Source organism: Symphalangus syndactylus, chromosome 1 (genome assembly GCF_028878055.3).
Source record: "Symphalangus syndactylus isolate Jambi chromosome 1, NHGRI_mSymSyn1-v2.1_pri, whole genome shotgun sequence".
Taxonomy (NCBI): Eukaryota; Metazoa; Chordata; class Mammalia; order Primates; family Hylobatidae; genus Symphalangus; species Symphalangus syndactylus.
Genome location: NC_072423.2, coordinates 110,717,653 through 110,736,457, shown reverse-complemented (window position 1 = coordinate 110,736,457; position 18,805 = coordinate 110,717,653). Strand labels below are relative to the sequence as shown.

At 56.4% G+C, this 18,805-nt stretch overlaps 2 protein-coding genes across 5 annotated transcripts in view; both read left to right on the top strand.

The window, feature by feature from the left end:
* Nucleotides 1-8,456, top strand: part of SEMA3F (semaphorin 3F) — a 34,241-nt gene extending 25,785 nt beyond the window's left edge. For both annotated transcript variants that reach the window (XM_055276007.2, XM_055276017.2), the window contains 12 exons: nt 1,685-1,804; nt 2,046-2,185; nt 2,306-2,420; nt 2,588-2,657; nt 2,822-2,966; nt 3,990-4,212; nt 4,837-4,925; nt 5,060-5,101; nt 5,283-5,440; nt 5,654-5,721; nt 5,986-6,119; nt 7,084-8,456. In XM_055276007.2, coding sequence (XP_055131982.1) covers nt 1,685-1,804; nt 2,046-2,185; nt 2,306-2,420; nt 2,588-2,657; nt 2,822-2,966; nt 3,990-4,212; nt 4,837-4,925; nt 5,060-5,101; nt 5,283-5,440; nt 5,654-5,721; nt 5,986-6,119; nt 7,084-7,494 — 1,715 coding nt within the window. In that variant the 3' untranslated portion in view covers nt 7,495-8,456. The remainder of the gene's footprint in view (nt 1-1,684; nt 1,805-2,045; nt 2,186-2,305; nt 2,421-2,587; nt 2,658-2,821; nt 2,967-3,989; nt 4,213-4,836; nt 4,926-5,059; nt 5,102-5,282; nt 5,441-5,653; nt 5,722-5,985; nt 6,120-7,083) is intronic.
* A 2,531-nt stretch (nt 8,457-10,987) lies between these two features.
* Nucleotides 10,988-17,057, top strand: GNAT1 (G protein subunit alpha transducin 1). 3 transcript variants are annotated; one of them, XM_055276474.2, is made up of 9 exons: nt 10,988-11,208; nt 12,509-12,551; nt 12,641-12,782; nt 12,883-13,040; nt 13,123-13,251; nt 13,458-13,587; nt 13,865-14,018; nt 14,129-14,320; nt 15,763-17,057. In XM_055276474.2, exons 1-8 carry the CDS (start codon nt 11,103-11,105, stop codon nt 14,317-14,319), a joined length of 1,053 nt encoding a protein of 350 aa, XP_055132449.1. In that variant the 5' UTR covers nt 10,988-11,102; the 3' UTR covers nt 14,320; nt 15,763-17,057. The 3 variants fall into 3 exon arrangements, with proteins under 3 accessions (XP_055132449.1, XP_055132442.1, XP_055132459.1); XM_055276467.2 differs by having other exon boundaries at nt 14,645-17,057; XM_055276484.2 differs by lacking the exon at nt 10,988-11,208 and adding an exon at nt 12,267-12,360 and having other exon boundaries at nt 14,645-15,939.
* Nucleotides 17,058-18,805: the final 1,748 nt, after the last annotated feature.

Here is an 18,805-nt window from a genome sequence, read left to right as displayed (position 1 = left end):
GAGAGAGATGGGGGAATGGCCAGTAAGTGGAGCAGTCAGGACACACACAACATTATCGATTAAGTTCACTGTTTTATATGGGTGAGGTTCACGGTGCCCCAAAATAATTGCAATAGTAACATCAAAGATCACTGATCACAGATCACCATAACAGATAGTTTGAAATATTGCAAGAATTACCAAAATGTAGGCCAGGCGCGGTGGCTCGTACCTGTAATCCCAGCCCTTTGGGAGGCCGAGGCAGGTGGATCACCTGAGGTCAGGAGTTCAAGACCAGCCTGGCCAACATGGTGAAACCCCGTCTCTACTAAAAATACAAAAATTAGCCAGGTGTAGTGGTGGGCACCGGTAGTCCCAGCTACTTGGGAGCCTGAGGCAAGAGAATTGCTTGAGCAATTGCTTGAGATGGTGCAACTGCACTCTAGCCTGGGTGACAGAACAAGACTCCGTCTCAAAAAAAAAAAAAAAAAAGAAGAATTACCAAACTGTGACACAGACACAGAGACACAAAGTAAGCATATGCTGTTGAAAAAATGATGCTAACAGACTTGCTTGACACAGGGTTGCCACAAACCTTCCTTCTGTAAAAAATGCAGTATTTGCAGTGCACAAAGCCCAGTAAACTGAGGTGTGCATATGCTTCCTAATTCTTTCACTACACTTTATTGTTAGCTATGCTCTTTTTTGTATTTTTTTTTCATTTTTGTTTTTGTTTTTTGAGACGATTGTCTCACTCTGTCACCAGGCTGGAGTGCAGTGGTGCGATCTCGGCTCACTGCAACTTCCGCCTCCCGGGTTTAAGCGATTCTCCTGCCTCAGCCTCCTGAGTAGCTGGGACTACATGCGTGCACCACCACGCTCAGCTAATTTTTTTTGTATTTTTAGTAGAAACAGGGTTTCACCACGTTGGCCAGGATGGTCTCGATCTCTTGACCTCATGATCTGCCTGCTTCAGCCTCCCAAAATGCTGGGATTACAGGAGGCATAAGCCACCATGCCCGGCCTCTTTTTTTTTTTTTTTTTTTTTTTTTTTTTTTTTTTTAAGATGGAGCCTTGCTCTGTTGCCCAGGCTGGAGTGCAGTGGCGTGATCTTGCTCACTGCAACCTCCGCCTCCCTGGTTCAAGCAATTCTCCTGCCTCAGCCTCCTGAGTAGCTGGGATTACAGGCGCCTGCCACCATGCCCGGATAATTTTTGTATTTTAGTATAGGTAGGGTTTCACCAGCTTGGCCAGGCTGGTCTCCAACTCCTGACCTCAAATGATCCACCCACCTGGGCCCCCAAAGTGCTGGGATTATAGGCATGAGCCACTGCACCCGGCCTATTAGCTATGCTCTTGAGGTGATTTACATTTGTTGTGTCTGTGGGGTAGAAATACTGTACAGTGGTGTTGGCAGCTCTTCCTGATTTTGCTTTCAGTGACCTCAGGTTGGTAGCTTGAAATTAGTCATGGCAGGAGTATTCACACCACAGAAATGGGCTATTGCTACTCATCAGAGCTGATCGTTACTAATCCAACCCTCCCAGAGCCAGTGGTGAAACACTGACCAGCACTCCACTGGAGATAGGATCATGCCCCAGGGAGCCTGAGCAGGGAGATAAGGCCCTGCCCTGGAAGTCATCTGAGCTGTGCCCTGGCCCTAGCAAACAGCAGCCCCCTGACTGACCCACTGGCCCACCCACAGATGAGGAGCTCTATGCTGGTGTGTACATCGATTTTATGGGCACTGACGCAGCCATCTTCCGCACACTTGGAAAGCAGACGGCCATGCGCACGGATCAGTACAACTCCCGGTGGCTGAACGGTAAGCGCAGCCCCAGGAGCCCTTCCGTGGCCGTGTGTCTGGGATGCAGCAAGGAGGTAGTAAAGAAGCACATGTGGGGGAAGTGGGGGACATATTTAGCCTATGACTACCTGGGGCAGGGGTAGTTTCTTATCTGGAGAGGAGCTGGGGGTGTTCTTGTACCTGGCTGGGGATTCTGTTGGAGAACATCAGGGGCACCATCAGAGTAGGGGCTCACCCAGCTGACCCCTGCCACCTGCAGACCCGTCGTTCATCCATGCTGAGCTCATTCCTGACAGCGCGGAGCGCAATGATGATAAGCTTTACTTCTTCTTCCGTGAGCGATCGGCAGAGGCGCCGCAGAGCCCCGCTGTGTACGCCCGCATCGGGCGCATTTGCCTGGTATGCATTGGCAGAGCCACCAGGCTGCCTCTTCCACCAGTTCTGGCTTCATCAGCCCTGCTCCAGCCAGGGCTTGGGGTCAAGAGCTGATCTGACCTGGCCTCTTGCCCCACTCCCCAGAATGATGACGGTGGTCACTGTTGCCTGGTCAACAAGTGGAGCACATTCCTGAAGGCGCGGCTTGTCTGCTCTGTCCCGGGCGAGGATGGCATTGAGACTCACTTCGATGAGCTCCGTGAGTGCCCAGCAGGCAGGCAGGGTGCTCTGGCAACAGCAAGAGGGATAGAGGCTGGATGGGTGGTCAGGGTGCCTTTGGTGGGCCCCCTCCCCTGTGCAGGAGTGGGTGGGGCCCAGGGGCTCCCACCCAAGGTACCCTCCAATATCTTCTCCCTCTGTCCCCAGAGGATGTGTTTGTCCAGCAGACCCAGGACGTGAGGAACCCTGTCATTTACGCTGTCTTTACCTCCTCTGGGTGAGGCTGTGGTCAGGGCCAGCAGTGGCAGGGAGTGGCCCTGTTGGGGGATTATAACTCGTGGAGAACCCCAGCCCAGTGGCGAGCTGTGGGGAGGGGGCAGTTTGGGGAGGGGCCCTAGGTGGAGGGTCTGTCCCACTCAGCAGCACCTGCCGTGCCCACAGCTCCGTGTTCCGAGGCTCTGCCGTGTGTGTCTACTCCATGGCTGATATTCGCATGGTCTTCAACGGGCCCTTTGCCCACAAAGAGGGTCCCAACTACCAGTGGATGCCCTTCTCAGGGAAGATGCCCTACCCACGGCCAGGCACGGTAAGGACCCCACTCATCCTGCCTCTCCCCTTCCTCTTCTTCTAAGAGGCCTCTGGGTCAGGCCCTTTGCAACATGGGCCCCACCATCATGGCCCTCCCAGCCAGCGGAGGCGGTGAGCCGTAATGCACACACAGATGGGCCTTCACACACAGTGTCAAGCTGTGGAGGACCCCAGACAGGATTCTGGGACAAAGATGGTGGGCTGGGCGTGGTCGGCTGCTCCTCAGAGGGTCCTCTGTAGGGCTGTTTGGGAGCCGAAGGTTGGAGGGAAACGTCTTCCCCGCGGACGCTGGAGGCAGGCTGGAGGTTGGCTCAGCTGAGGAACAGGAGGCAAAGAGCTGGGGAGGGGTAGGGCCAGGCCTCAGGCAGGGTCTTAGAGGTCACAGAGGCGTGTCACTTTATCTTGATGTGACACCGGCTGATGCGGGAGTCTAAGCAGGAGAGCAGCGGATCTGATCCAATGCAGTTCTGACTCCATGTGGTCAGGACTGGGATGGAGAGGCTGGTCTCAGTGGGGGACAGGGGAGGCTTCCCTCCAGAGGTAACCTGGAGTCAGAAGGATGGGCCAGAGGTAAGCTGGCCATAATGGGGGGCAGGCTGAGCCCAGGCTCAGGGGATAGCTTCAGGAAGGAGAGTGAGCCTGGGGTGTGCCAAGGACGTCGGGGCCTGCAGTCCAGCTGTGCAGGAGGGGGACGGGTGAGACCCTAGGAACAGCCAGAGAGGAAGGAGATGACAGGGTGGGGAGGCAGACATGGAAGGGAGTGGTCCACTTGGCCAAATGCTGCCACGAGGTCATGGCACATGAGCCCAGGGAGGTGGCTGTGGCATTTGGCCACGTGGGACCTTGGCCGGAGCAGGACCTGTAGAGGTCAGGTGCAGGGCAGAAACCTGGAGAGCAGGTCTGGGGAGAGGAGCAGGTTGAGGTGGTGGGGACAGACATTGCAGTGGCCTCTTCTGAAGCTAATGGCTCCAGCCTGCCCTGCCCAGGCAGCCTGGGACTGACACTCGCCACCTGTCCACAGTGCCCTGGTGGAACCTTCACGCCATCTATGAAGTCCACCAAAGATTATCCTGATGAGGTGATCAACTTCATGCGCAGCCACCCGCTCATGTACCAGGCCGTGTACCCTCTGCAGCGGCGGCCCCTGGTAGTCCGCACAGGTGCTCCCTACCGCCTCACCACTGTTGCCGTGGACCAGGTGGATGCAGCCGACGGGCGCTATGAGGTGCTTTTCCTGGGCACAGGTACCCACTGCTGCTCCCGGCCTCTCCCACGCTGGGCCCACCGGGTGCGGGGTGCAGATCCTTGGGGCTGGGGCTTGCCCTGCTAGGGCTTGCTGCAAGCTCATCAGAGTCACCTCTTCATCCTCATCCTTTGGTGCCTTCTCCCTATTGCTGGGATAACAGAGGCTAGGGGTGAGAAAACCCCATTCCCACCTCCATCCCCAGGGGCCCAGGAGAACAGGGCCACTGGGCATCTGGGGACTTATGTATGGCAGGAAAGGGGTGGAGACAGATGGTAGACACCTCCAGGATACACAGGCCATACACATGCTCATGTGTGCACACACATGCCACAGTGCACCCCCTACAGTTCCAGCAGCCCAAACACAGGAGAATGCATGCCCCAGTGTCCTGTTCTCAGCAGGGCCCAAAATCAGGGTCTGGGTTGGTGGGGGCAGACCCTGGCCATGACCCCCTATGTCCTGGGCCAGTCCCCTTTGACCTGGGGAAACTCTTCCACCTTGGCGCAAAGCTCCAGCTCCAATGCCCTAGGGGGGTTTGGGCCCTGGTGGGGGAAGGGGCTGAGGCTGGTACCCCTTCCCCAGCATCCCCAGCCCCACTGAGGCCCTGCCCGGCCCGTTCCAGACCGTGGGACAGTGCAGAAGGTCATTGTGCTGCCCAAGGATGACCAGGAGATGGAAGAGCTCATGCTGGAGGAGGTGGAGGTCTTCAAGGTGGGTGTGACACCACCCAGTCCTGACCTCCCCACCTTTACCCTCCCCCCAGTCCCAGCCTCTGACCTGAGACCTCTAGGTCAGGGCAGGGAGGGGGTCCCTGGCATCCCAAGCTGATCTTTATCTTTCTCTAGGATCCAGCACCCGTCAAGACGATGACCATCTCTTCTAAGAGGGTAAGCCTTTGGCAAGGTGGGCCAGGGATGGGGACAGGGCCTGCATCCCCTCAGGGTCATGCCCTTGGCACAGGGATTGGTAAACTGAGGCATGGAACAGGGATGAGGAGCCCAGCCTAGCTGGCTGTTGGTGGGGCTGGCTATGGGACAGGAATTGACAAGACCCTACCCTTTGCCCCAGCAACAACTCTACGTGGCGTCAGCCGTGGGTGTCACACACCTGAGCCTGCACCGCTGCCAGGCGTATGGGGCTGCCTGTGCTGACTGCTGCCTTGCCCGGGACCCTTACTGCGCCTGGGATGGCCAGGCCTGCTCCCGCTATACAGCATCCTCCAAGAGGTGTGGACCCCTAGACACCTAGAATTTTAGCAACCAGTCCCAGGGCCCTATCCTAGGGGATTGGGGGTGCATGTGATATTACCCTAGGGGGGTCTTATGGGTAAGACATCACTGCCCTGGGGAAAAAGGGCCCTGCCCTGGAGTCAGGGAGATACAGGGAACTGGGGGGGCAAGCTTCCTGGGAGCACTCCTTCAGGGGCTATCCTCATCCAGGCGGAGCCGCCGGCAGGACGTCCGGCACGGAAACCCCATCAGGCAGTGCCGTGGGTTCAACTCCAATGGTGAGTATGCTGGGCCTCACCGTGGGGTGCTGCTCACACTGCAGAGCCCCACGCAGCCCACGAAGCTGCTCACAGGGCCCCCACTGTAAGGGTGCTCTGATGGCTAATGGAGGGTGGGGGCTAATGGAGATGGGATATCCCTAGTTGCCCCATCAACACAGAGCTCTACATTGGTGAGTGGGTGCCCCTCGGTGCCTGCCCCAAAGCAGCCAGCAGGCTGCCCGGAGGTGATGCTGCTTTTGCAAAATCCCTCTCACTCTAAAGCCAACAAGAATGCCGTGGAGTCTGTGCAGTATGGCGTGGCCGGCAGCGCAGCCTTCCTTGAGTGCCAGCCCCGCTCGCCCCAAGCCACTGTTAAGTGGCTGTTCCAGCGAGATCCTGGTGACCGGCGCCGAGAGGTGAGTTCCTGCGCCCAGTGCTTCACCCTGGACGTGAGAGTCCTTGTGCAGTGGTGAAATGTAGTAGAGGAGTGATCTGGAGCAACTCTCATGCTGTGAAACCCCTTCCAAGCTCCCTTCCCTACATGCAAATCCTTTGAGTGAAAACAGTTACGTGGAAACTCCATGGGATTGGCCTCATTCTATGGAAAGTGTTTCTAGGTATGCCTGTTCACATGAAAATTCCATATGCATACCACATTGGGGGTGTACCTTCTACAAAAACATCATGTGAGTGAGCTCCAGTATGTGGAAATTCTATGGGGCCCTCATTTTATGGAAATGCCCTACAGGTGTCCCTGTTTACATGGAAATTCTATGTGGTTATCCCAGTTGGATATTCTCATTAAATGGGAATTCTGGCTGGGCGTGGTGGCTCACGCCTGTAACCCCAACACTTTGGGAAGCCAAGGCAGGCAAACTGCTTGAGGTCAGGGGTTCGAGACCAGCCTGGGCAACATAGTGAAACCCTCTCTCTACCAAAAATACAAAAATTAGCTGGGCATAGTCATGCATGTGGTCCCAGCTACTTGGGAGGCTGAGGTGGGAGGATGGCTTGAGCCTGGGAGGCAGAGGTTGCAGTAAACCAAGATCATTCAACTGCACTCTAGCCTAGGCGACAGAGCCAGACCTTGTCTCAAAAAAAAAAAAAAAAAAAAAAGGAAATTCTGTGTGCGCTTCAAATTTTCCTCATTGTGCAGAACCTCCTTATGGTCATCCCTCCTGAAATGGAAATCTGTACAGATGCCTTATTCAAATATCTCTCATTATGTGGAAACTTCATTTCATGTGGTTTTTCTGGCATATGGAAATCCCACATGGGTGCCTCTACACGGAATGGCCACAAAGGTGGTCTGATCTGGTCGCTGGCTAGGGCCATAGGGTGGTCACAGAGCCTCTGAACCCTTTCTCCTTGCCCCTGCAGATTCGTGCAGAGGACCGCTTCCTGCGCACAGAGCAGGGCTTGTTGCTCCGTGCCCTGCAGCTCAGCGATCGTGGCCTCTACTCCTGCACAGCCACTGAGAACAACTTTAAGCACGTCGTCACACGAGTGCAGCTGCATGTACTGGGCCGGGACGCCGTCCATGCTGCCCTCTTCCCACCACTGTCCGTGAGCGCCCCACCACCCCCAGGTGCAGGCCCCCCAACGCCTCCTTACCAGGAGCTGGCCCAGCTGCTGGCCCAGCCAGAAGTGGGCCTCATCCACCAGTACTGCCAGGGTTACTGGCGCCATGTGCCCCCCAGCCCCAGGGAGGCTCCAGGGGCACCCCGGTCTCCTGAGCCCCAGGACCAGAAAAAGCCCCGGAACCGCCGGCACCACCCTCCGGACACATGAGGCCAGCTGCCTGAGCCCTGCCATGGGCCAGCCTAGCCCTTGTCTCTTTTAATATAAAAGATATATATATATATATATATATATAAAATATCTATATTCTATACACACCCTGCCCCTGCAAAGACAGTATTTATTGGTGGGTTGAATATAGCCTGCCTCAGTGGCAGCATCGTCCAAAACTTAGACCCATGCTGGTCAGAGATGGCAGAAAACAGAGCCGGCCTAACCAGGCCCAGCCAGTTGGCGGGGCCAGGCCAGGACCACACAGTCCCCAGACTCAGCTGGAAGTCTACCTGCTCGACAGCCTCTGCCAAGATCTACAGGACAAAGGGAGGGAGCAAGCCCTACTCGGATGGGGCACGGACCGTCCACCTTTTCTGATGTGTGTTATCAGCCTGTGCTGTGACATAGACATGGATGCGAGGACCACTTTGGAGACTGGGGTGGCCTCAAGTGCACTCAGAGAAGGGAAGAAGGGGCTATCACAGGATGCCAGCCCCTGCCTGGGTTGGGGGCACTCAGCCACGGCCAGCCCCTTCCTGGGTATTTATTCTCTATTTATTGGGGATAGGAGAAGAGGCATCCTGCCTGGGTGGGACAGCCCCTTCAGCCCCTTCTCCCCTCCCCACCTGGCCGGGGCAGGGCCACCCCACTCTACCTCCTTAGCTTTCCCTGTGCCACTTTGACTCAGAGGCTGGGAGCATAGCAGAGGGGCCAGGCCCAGGCGGGGCTGACGGGAGGCCCCAGCTCTGAGGGGAGGGGGTCCGTGGTAGAGGCCTGGGGCCGGTAGAGGCTCCCCAGGGCTCCCTTATGTCCACCACTTCAAGTGATGGGTGTGGATGTAATTAGCTCTGGGGGGGCAGTTGGATAGATGGGTGGGGGCTCCTGGTGGCCTTCTGCTGCCCAGGCCACAGCCGCCTTTGGGTTCCATCTTGCTAATAAACACTGGCTCTGGGACTAGACTTTGGCTTCTCTCCTTGGTCAGGGGATTTAGAGCCACACGTGGTGGGCCTGGGGAGCCAGGTGGGGGGCTGGGAAGGGAGTAGATTGGCTCCATTTAAAGAAACCCAACATGTAGAAACTACATTTAGTTTGACAAACCTGGGCTGCTGCACCACCCCAAACACTTGGGTAGTGCGAAGGGCTGCAGAGAACCCCCAGGGCCCACTCACTCTTCAGGGTCAGGGAGGGTGGGTGGAACCTGAAGGCTGAAATGGCACAAATGAAATGGCCTCACTCCTGGACAGATCCCCATCATCCAACAGGGTGGGTGTAGAAGCTGCCAGCCTGTGGTAGGAGCCAGCATTCACTTCCCACGCATACTATTTACAGACAGCCGTTAGTGCTCAGTGTCTGGGGCCCCGGCACCCCCTTGTGGTCTTTTGAGTCTGTGGCAGAGTTGAGTGCTGAAAGGCAGCCAGGTTCCAGGGAAGGAGTCCAGCCAGGAGGCTCAGGGTGCCTGGAGGAGCCTTTGAGAGCCCAAGATTTGGGTTTTCCTGTGGAAGTTGAGGGTGGGAAATCTCTAGAACCTGGGAGCTCAACACTTCGGGCTCAACCTGAACAATTTCTGCCTGGCAGTGAGCCCTGCACCTGAACAGAGCACCAGACCCCCTAAGCTGAGGCAGGCAGGCCGGCCCTGGAGATAACCTTAGGCAGGCCTCAGAGCACCCACAGCAGACAGAGCAGGAGCAGGATAGGTGAGCCCCGTTCCTCTATACCCCAGAGAGCACGACACCTGCTCTGGGATGCAATTTCTCCACCTGGCAACAGGCCTGCAAAACATTCTCTGGAAGAGCCTGGCCACCTCTGCAGATTAGAGACTTTGTTGCACCCAAATTCAAGTGAACATATAGGCACAGGCACCTGCAAGCATGCGTGCACACACACAGTCATACACAGGCAGAGATGGACATGCACAGGCACACATATGCTCAGGTACAAACAGGCATGTTCACACCCCTGCATATAAGCAGGTGCACACGTGCGAACCTACACAAACTGCAAAACACACAAGTCTATGTGTGTATGAAGAGAATACGCAAAGCATATTCACACATGCATACACATGTATATACATGTGCACACATACATAAGCATGCGCACAGGCACGTGATTCCTATAAGCACATGCACTCGCAAAGGCATAAATGCAGGCACACATGAACACACAGGTATTCATGCACAAACAGCAAAAGACACACCTATGGCTGGGCAAGGTGGCTTACACCTGAATCCCAGCACTTCGGGAGGCTGAGGCTGGTGGATCACAAGGTCAGGAGATCGAGACCATCCTGGCCAACATGGTGAAACCCCGTCTCTACTAAAAATACAAAAAAAATTAGCTGGGTATGGTAGCATGTGCCCGTAATCCCAGCCACTTGGGAGGCTGAGGAGGGAGAAGCTTGAACCAGGGAGTTGAAGGTTGCAGTGAGCCAAGATCGCGTCATAGCACTCAAGCCTGGCGACAGAGTGAAACTCTGTCTCAAAAAAAAAAAAAAAAAAAAAAAAAAAAGACCGGGCACGGTGGCTCACGCCTGTAATTCCAGCACTTTGGGAAGCCAAGGCGGGCAGATCACGAGGTCAGGAGCTCAAGACCATCCTGGCTAACATGGTGAAACTCTGTCTTTACTAAAAATACAAAAAAATTAACCTGATGTCGTGGCGGGCACCTGTTGTCCCAGCTACTCAGGAGGCTGAGGCAGGAGAATGGCGTGAACCCAGGAGGTGAAGCTTGCAGTGAGCTGAGATTGCGCCACTGCACTCCAGCCTGAGCAACAGAGCGAGACCCCGTCTCAGAAAAAAAAAAAAAAAAAAAAAAGACACATATACCAAGGCACACAGAGCAGATATGCATGCCCACCACAGTCCGTTGGAAGCAGAGGACCTCCTTGGGGCAGCTCCAGACTGTGATATGGGATGAATGCAATGCCCACTGTTTCCCTCTCTCTGGATTCCCTGCAGATCATAAAATCCCAGTCCAGAGTCACCCAGCCCTTCTTAACCACTTCCTACTGTGTGACCCTTTGAGCCTCTACTTCCTCATCAGTAAAATGAGACTGATGACGTGGGCATTCATCCATACTCCAGGGCCAGTGTGAGCTTATAAGATAAGGATTGGTGCTGAGCCCGGTGCCAGGCAGGCGGCAGGCATGTTTCTCCCAATTATGCCCTCTCGCTGCCAGCCCCACCTCCATTGTCCTCACCCCAAGGGCTCAAGGTTCTGCCTTCCCCTTTCTCAGCCCTGACCCTACCGAACATGTCTCCCCACTCCCAGGCAGTGCCAGGGCCTCTCCTGCAGGGTTGCGGGGGCAGAAGGACAGCAGGAGTGCAAAGTCAGCGGTTGAGGGATTGGGGCTATGCCAGCCCGATTAGAAGGGTTGGGGGTGCTGAGCTGGATTCACCTGTCCTTGTCTCTGATTGGCTCTTGGACACCCCTGGCCCCCAAATCCCACTAAGCAGCCCCACCAGGGACTGCCCAGGTCCGTAGAGAGCCGGTTGATTGCAGGTCCTCCTGGGGCCAGAAGGGTGCCTGGGAGGCCAGGTTCTGGGGATCCCCTCCATCCAGAAGAACCACCTGCTCACTCTGTCCCTTCGCCTGCTGCTGGGACCATGGGGGCTGGGGCCAGTGCTGAGGAGAAGCACTCCAGGGAGCTGGAAAAGAAGCTGAAAGAGGACGCTGAGAAGGATGCTCGAACCGTGAAGCTGCTGCTTCTGGGTAGGGGTGTGGGCCCAGGTGGGGCCACTGCCACCAGGTCATTGGTCTGGAGGCAGGCAGGCAGCCCTTCTGTGAAGCAAGGGTTCCCTGGGAAGCAGTATGAGCCTGCAACAGGGTAGGGCAAGGGTGGGAGCCCTGGCCAAGCAAGGCCAGGCCTGACAGGTGGTGTCCTAGTCGCCCAAGGCTGGACATCCCACGAAGCCCCTCTCCAGACGGCTCTGCTTCAGGTGACCCAACCTCCCCAGAAGTGCGTGCCAACCACACTCTTGCATGGGTGTGTGAGGCCGACTTTTCCATGGCTGGGCTCCCGCAAGCTTCATGCAGCCTTTGGTTTGATAGGCCTGCTGGGCAGTGCTCAGAAGCCAGGGCCCTCACTGGGAGCCCGTTATTGGGCTGCTACTTTGGGAAGGGGATGGCCATAGTCCTCCTGGGAGTGGGGAGCCTCTAGGGCCACCGAGATCCACAAAGAATGGCCCTCAGGTGCCAGAGGGCTGTGGCTGGTAGACCTACAAAGCAGCCAGAGGGGCTGGCGGGTACTGAGGCCCAGTGGGAGTAGATAAAGCCGTGTCCACTGGACCATGGGCAGTGAGGAGAGATGGGGCTCATCCAGGCCTGCCTCAAAGTCACTGCCTGACCTCTCAAGGGGAAACAGCAGCTTCAAGAGGGGCTCCACCCAAGCTCCCCAGGGTCTGGTCAACCAGCTGGGGGTGGGTGAGAGACCAAGCCAGCCCCACTTTCCCCCAAGGCAGAAAGGCTAAGCCGGAAATCTCATTAACTGCGCTCAACGCCCTCGCAGGGGCAAGCTCAGAAAGGATGTCAACTCTGCCCTCCCTCCCACCCAAAGGAGCTAATTCCCTCTGAGCCTCTTGGAGACACCCGCACCCCTTCAGGTGAAATGCAAGGGGTTTATCCGCCTCAAATAACCCAGTGCATGCGGTAACAGAGGCTCCCACGAGGTGGCGATGACGCTCCGGGATTTCTTCATTGTAGTCTCACAGCATAATAAAGGCTGCGTGTGCCGGGGTCTTGGGGACTCCCCTGTCCCAGAACAGTTGAGGTCGTTGATTCCCCTCGTTGGCTTCCTTTCTTCTCTTTCCTGGCATTTGCAAACCTTATGACTTCAGGATGTCAGGACTTAATTTGGATGGGGGGGTAGGTGTGGCTACGGGATGGGGGCTGGCGCTCAGGCCTCTTTGCTGCGGGTCCACCCTGCCAACTCTGGAGAGCCCCGTCCTCCCAGCCTCCTTGCGGGAGGGGGCAGGCTGGTCAGCCCAGCTCTGAGGCGCCGCGTCCCTTTCAGGTGCGGGTGAGTCCGGGAAGAGCACCATCGTCAAGCAGATGAAGTGAGTGCCCCTGCCTGTCCCGAGGCCCCTGGGTCTGGGTCCTTCCCCACTTCCCCACGAGGCGCTGATTCTGCTCGCCTCGGCCTCAGGATTATCCACCAGGACGGGTACTCGCTGGAAGAGTGCCTCGAGTTCATCGCCATCATCTACGGCAACACGTTGCAGTCCATCCTGGCCATCGTGCGCGCCATGACCACACTCAACATCCAGTACGGAGACTCTGCACGCCAGGTGTGCCAGGAGGCGGGCTGAGCGGGCCTCTGGGGGACCCGAGGCTCGCGGCTGGGCCCGAGTCCCTGGCCGCCACCAGCCACTCTCACCCTGTCCCCAGGACGACGCCCGGAAGCTGATGCACATGGCAGACACTATCGAGGAGGGCACGATGCCCAAGGAGATGTCGGACATCATCCAGCGGCTGTGGAAGGACTCCGGTATCCAGGCCTGTTTTGAGCGCGCCTCGGAGTACCAGCTCAACGACTCGGCGGGCTAGTGAGTTCGCGGGCAGCGCGGGGCGCGGGGCGCAGGGGGCCCTCCACGCCTCCCCACCCACCCACGGCCGGGTCTCGCGCAGCTACCTCTCCGACCTGGAGCGCCTGGTAACCCCGGGCTACGTGCCCACCGAGCAGGACGTGCTGCGCTCGCGAGTCAAGACCACTGGCATCATCGAGACGCAGTTTTCCTTCAAGGACCTCAACTTCCGGTACGACCCACACGCTAGCCCAGGAGGTCACTGCCCCAGGCCCCGTCCTGCTCCGGGGACCCCCTGCGATAGACCCTGCCCCTTCCCTGATACCCCGCCAGCAGAAAGGGTGGTAGTCCCAGCCGAGAGCTCCCCGACCAGCACAGGGCGAGGGGATGCTGCCTGTGGGGCCCGGGGCGCGGGTTCAGGCCCCCGCGGCCCCGCAGGATGTTCGATGTGGGCGGGCAGCGCTCGGAGCGCAAGAAGTGGATCCACTGCTTCGAGGGCGTGACCTGCATCATCTTCATCGCGGCGCTGAGCGCCTATGACATGGTGCTGGTGGAGGACGACGAAGTGGTGCGTGCCAGGCAGGGCCTGTGTTCCAGGGGCGAGGAGGAGCTGCTGTCCCTTGGAGGCGGAGACCGCGCGCTGGGCTGGGGGAGGGCACGGGAGGGGATGCCGGTCCTGGGCGGCCTGAGGAGGCCGGGAGGCGTTCAGTAGGCCCATATGGGGCAGTGCGGGGCGCCCTCTGAGAGCCAGCTGAGCGGGAAGCCCCGCGTGCCCAGGAGCCCAGAGAGCAGGTGCTGCGGGTCGGACGCGACTCCCGGTGCCCAACAGCTGCTGCCCTCCTCAGAACCGCATGCACGAGAGCCTGCACCTGTTCAACAGCATCTGCAACCACCGCTACTTCGCCACGACGTCCATCGTGCTCTTCCTCAACAAGAAGGACGTCTTCTTCGAGAAGATCAAGAAGGCGCACCTCAGCATCTGTTTCCCGGACTACGATGGTGAGAAGTCCGCATGGCCGCCAGGCGGCGCCCCCGCCCCACGATCGCGGCGCGCACCACCCTCACGGGGAAGGAAGGGCTGAGCCCAGTGAGAGCCCCCGCCCCCGCAGGACCAAACACCTACGAGGACGCCGGCAACTACATCAAGGTGCAGTTCCTCGAGCTCAACATGCGGCGCGACGTGAAGGAGATCTATTCCCACATGACGTGCGCCACCGACACGCAGAACGTCAAATTTGTCTTCGACGCTGTCACCGACATCATTATCAAGGAGAACCTCAAAGACTGTGGCCTCTTCTGAGGTAGGTCGCTGCCCTCTCCAGCCCCTTGCCTCAATACCCCAGCCCCGCCCAGCTCCCCACCCCACACCACGGCCCTGGAGCCTCACCCCCAAATCCTGGAGCCCACTGCCTCCAGGCCCCACCCCAGCTCCTCAGGCCCCACCCCACCGACAGAGGCCCCGCCCCACCCCACAAGTCCCGCCCATAGAATTTCTTTTGGCCCTGCCCCAAGACCTCAGGTGTCACAGCTTCCAGGGCCGCCCCCCACGCCCCACCACACACACACAATGCCTAAACCCATTTATTTTGGGTCTCAGGGATGCTGACTGGGTTTCCTTTTCACAGGTGCCTGAATTCATGCGTGTCAGTCACCCTGAGACCTGGTAGCCCTAGCTGCCTTGCAGCCCCAACCCCCAGGACCCTATCAGCCCCCTGGGACTCCCGGGCCCAAACCTGCCACCTCACCAAAGCTCTGAGCCCTGCTAGCCTTGAGGCGCGGATCCTCCCCCATACCTCCCACAGTATCCCAGAGCCTCATGCCCCCAACCCCAAGCCCTGCCCTTCACCGCCTGGCTGCACTGGCCTCTAGGACTCACAGCAGCCAGCCCCAGCTAGGAACGGGCAGGACTTGGGGCAGCTGAAGCTCACCGTGACTCAGCAGTGCCCAACTGACCAATCTCCCGCAGCTCTCCTGCCCCTGGGGGCCCACGACTCACCTGGTGGGCCTGGGCTCAGCAAAGAGCCCTCCCTCCCAGCGTTTCGTCAAGGACAAGGAATATCCCTCCCACACACAGGCCAGCTGCTCACCCTGCCACCTCCATGTGACAAGTTTGACACCTGTCTACCCAGAGCCAGTGACTGTCCCTCCCAGCAGCCTCCAAAGGGTCCAAGATAGCTCTGGCCTGTGTGGCCCCACATAAATAAATTAGTGGGGAGGGGGCAGACCTGGGGGCCCTTGGGTGCCAGAGTGAGACACAGCAGGACCCTTCCCCAAATACTAGGCTCAGAGCAACCTCCAGCCTTCTCCAGCAGGATCTGCTCCCTGTGTCCTTGGACAGCAGATCCACACACCACTTCCCCACCCACACACAGTACCCTGGGCTGGTTGGACAACAGGATGGTGTGTTAAGGGAGGATACTGTTGACATCAGCTATGGCCAATAGCCAGGCTGTCCTGAGGGGTGGCTGGGGACAGAGTCCATCTCCCTTCGATCAGCCTAGAGGACTCAGGATAGGACAAAGGCCCTGGCTGTGTCCAAAGGGTTCTACCTCAGGTGGGGTTACAAGCAAACCTGGGTGACCCTCTTGTCCCTACCAACAGCTTCTCTTGCCCCTTCCATTCAGTGTTCCCTGGCAGGGGAAGCTGAGAGCCATGCCTGAACTATCAGGGACAAAGGCCCGTGTCCCCACATCCCTGCTCCTTCCTTCCTCATCCAGCACCAAATCTTTGCTTATGTCCACAGGCCAGGGCCTGTGCTGCAGTCGGGTACAAGGAGCTTCTGTCTGGCAAGGCCGGGGCACAATTTGCACTCCCCTCAGCTAGACGCGCAGACTCAGCAATAAACCTTTGCATCAGGCCCCAGCTGTCCTTTCTTGGTGGAGGACTTAATTATCACAAGTCATGGGCATTTATTAAGTGCCCAGTGCTGGGCTGGGCATGAAGTGGGAAGATGGCCCCTCCCAGGAAGAAGTACCTGGCCTGACAAGGTGGGGCACTCTTGGGGGTACGGGACCAACTCATAGCTTTTGACGGGGGTTGAGGAGAGAGGAGCTGTGGAAAATATTCACTGGGACAGTCTTGGATCAAGAGGGAGTTTTGAGGTGGAGGCTCATTCTGGCAGGGACAGTAGTGTGTACCAGCCCTAGAAACATGGGCTCATGGCCACAGGAGTTCAGTGGAGCAAGAGCAGGGGAGGAGAGACGTGGACAGGTGCCCAAAGCCAGTCGGAGGGCCTGGGCTTTCTCAGAAGGTGATGGAGAGTCTCGGAAGCCCTTGAGGCAGGAACATAATTGCAGGGCTGGGATTAGGGTGAGGGAAGTGAGGCATACTCACCTCGGGGGCAAAATTTAAGGCGATGCCAAAAAATTTAGTAACCAAGGTAAATAATATTAGTATAATATTTTAAAAAATCAAATGAATGCAAAACCCCACAATGAATGAAATATCAAAATCCAACAGAGGATCCAACAGATGCGTGCTAAGATATATTGGGGCTTGAAGCAAAGGGAAAACTATTTGTTGCTATATGTTTGTAGAGATTTTTTGCCAGTTTTAAAAATACATGCATCATAAAGTTTACTATCTCAGCCACTTGCCAGTGTATAGTTTGGTGGTGTTAAGTACATTCATAATGTTGTACAACCACCACAACTGTTCATCTCCAGAACTCCTTTTCTCTTGTAAAACTGAAACTCTGTACCCATGAAAAAATAACCCCCCATTCCTGCCTTCCCCTGGCTCCTGGCATCCACCATTCTACTTTCCGTCTCTATGAATGTGACTGCTCTAAGTGCCTCAGATGTGTGGGTCCATGGAGTCTTTGTCTTTTTGCGACTGGCTTATTTCACTTAGCATCATGTCTTCAAGGTTTATCCATGTGTAGCATGTGGCAGAATCTCCTTCCTTTTTAAGGTTGAATAATATTCCATTGTATATATTCCACACTTTGTTTATTCATTCATCTATTGATGAATGGTTACATCTGCCTTTTGGCTATTGTGAATAATGCTGCTATGAACATGGGTGTACAAATCTCTCTCCCAGCCTCTGTTTTTTATTATTTTGGGTGTATACCCAGAAATGGAACTGGCAAATCATATGGTGAATCTTTTTTTTTTTCTTTTGAGACAGAGTCTCTCTCTCTGTCGCCAGCCTGGAGTGCAGCGGCACGATCTCGGCTCCCTGCAACCTCCGCCTCCCAGGTTCAAGCAATTATCCTGCCTCAGTCTCCTGAGTAGCTGGGACTACAGGCACATGCCACCACGCCCAACTAATTTTTGTGTTTTTAGTAGAGATGGGGTTTCACCGTGTTGGCCAGGATGGTCTCGATCTATCTCTTGATCTCAGGTGATCTGCCCGCCTCGGCCTCCGAGAGTGCTGGGATTACAGGTGTGAGCCACTGCAACCGACCTCATATAGTGAATCTATTTTTTTTTTTTTTTTTTTTTTTTGAGACGGAGTTTTGCTCTTGTTGCCCAGGCTGGAGTGGCAATGGCATGATCTCGGCTCACTGTAACCTCCTCATCCCGGGTTCAAGCGATTCTGCCTCAGCCTCCCAAGTAGCTAGGATTACAGGCATGCGCCACCACACCCAGCTAATTTTGTATTTTTAGTAGACACGGGGTTTCACCATGTTGGTCAGGCTGGTCTCGAACTCCCGACCTCAGGTGATCTGCCCGCTCGGTCTCCCAAAGTGCTGGGATTACAGGCGTGAGCCACTGCACCCGACCCCTTTTTTTAAAAATGAAGTCTCACTCAGTCGCCCAGGCTGGAGTGTAGTGGCATGATCTCAGCTCACGGCAATCTCTGCCTCCCGGGTTCGAGTGATTCTCCTGCCTCAGTCTCCCAAGAAGCTGGGAGTATAGGCACCCACCACCATGCCTGGCTAGTTTTTGTATTTTTAGTAGAGATGGGGTTTCACCGTGTTGGCCAGGCTGGTCTTGGACTCCTGACCTCAGGAGATCTGCCCACCTAGGCCTCCCAAAGTGCTGGGATTACAGGTGTGAGCCACTGCGCTCAGCCTACTTTTAATATTTTGAAGAACAGTTTTCCACAGCAGCTATACTATTTTACATTCCCACCAACAGTGCACAGGTGGTCCACCTTCCTCTGCATCTTTGTGAACTCTTGTTATTTTCTGGGTTTTGTTTTTTTGAGATGGGGTCTCGCTCTGTCGCCCATGCTGGAGTGCAGTGGCACAATCTCGGCTCTGCGACCTCTGCCTCCCGGGTTCAAGCAATTCTCCTGTCTCAGCCTCCCGAATAGCTGGGACTACAGCTGCATGCCAGCACTCCTGGCCAATTATTTATTTATTTATTTATTTTGAGACGGAGTTTCGTTCTTGTTGCCCAGGCTGGAGTGCAACGGTGCAATCTCGGCTCACTGCAACCTCCACCTCCTGGGTTCAAGCGATTCCCCTGCCTCAGCCTCCCAAGTAGCTGGGATTACAGGCATGCGCCACCACATCTGGCTAAGTTTGTATTTTTGGTAGAGACGGGGTTTCTCCATGTTGGTCAGGCTGATCTCAAACTCCCAACCTCAAGTGATCCGCCCGCCTCGGTCTCCCAAAGTGCTGGGATTACAGGCATGAGCCACCGCACCCGGCCTATTTTTCTTTTTTAATAGTAGTATTTCTTGGTAGGTTTTTTTTTTTTTTTTTTTTTTGAGATGGAGTCTTGCTCTGTTGCCCAGGATGGAGTGCAGTGGCACGCTCTCGGCTCACTGCAAGCTCCGCCTCCCGGGTTCACGCCGTTCTCCTGCCTCATCCTCCCACATAGCTGGGACTA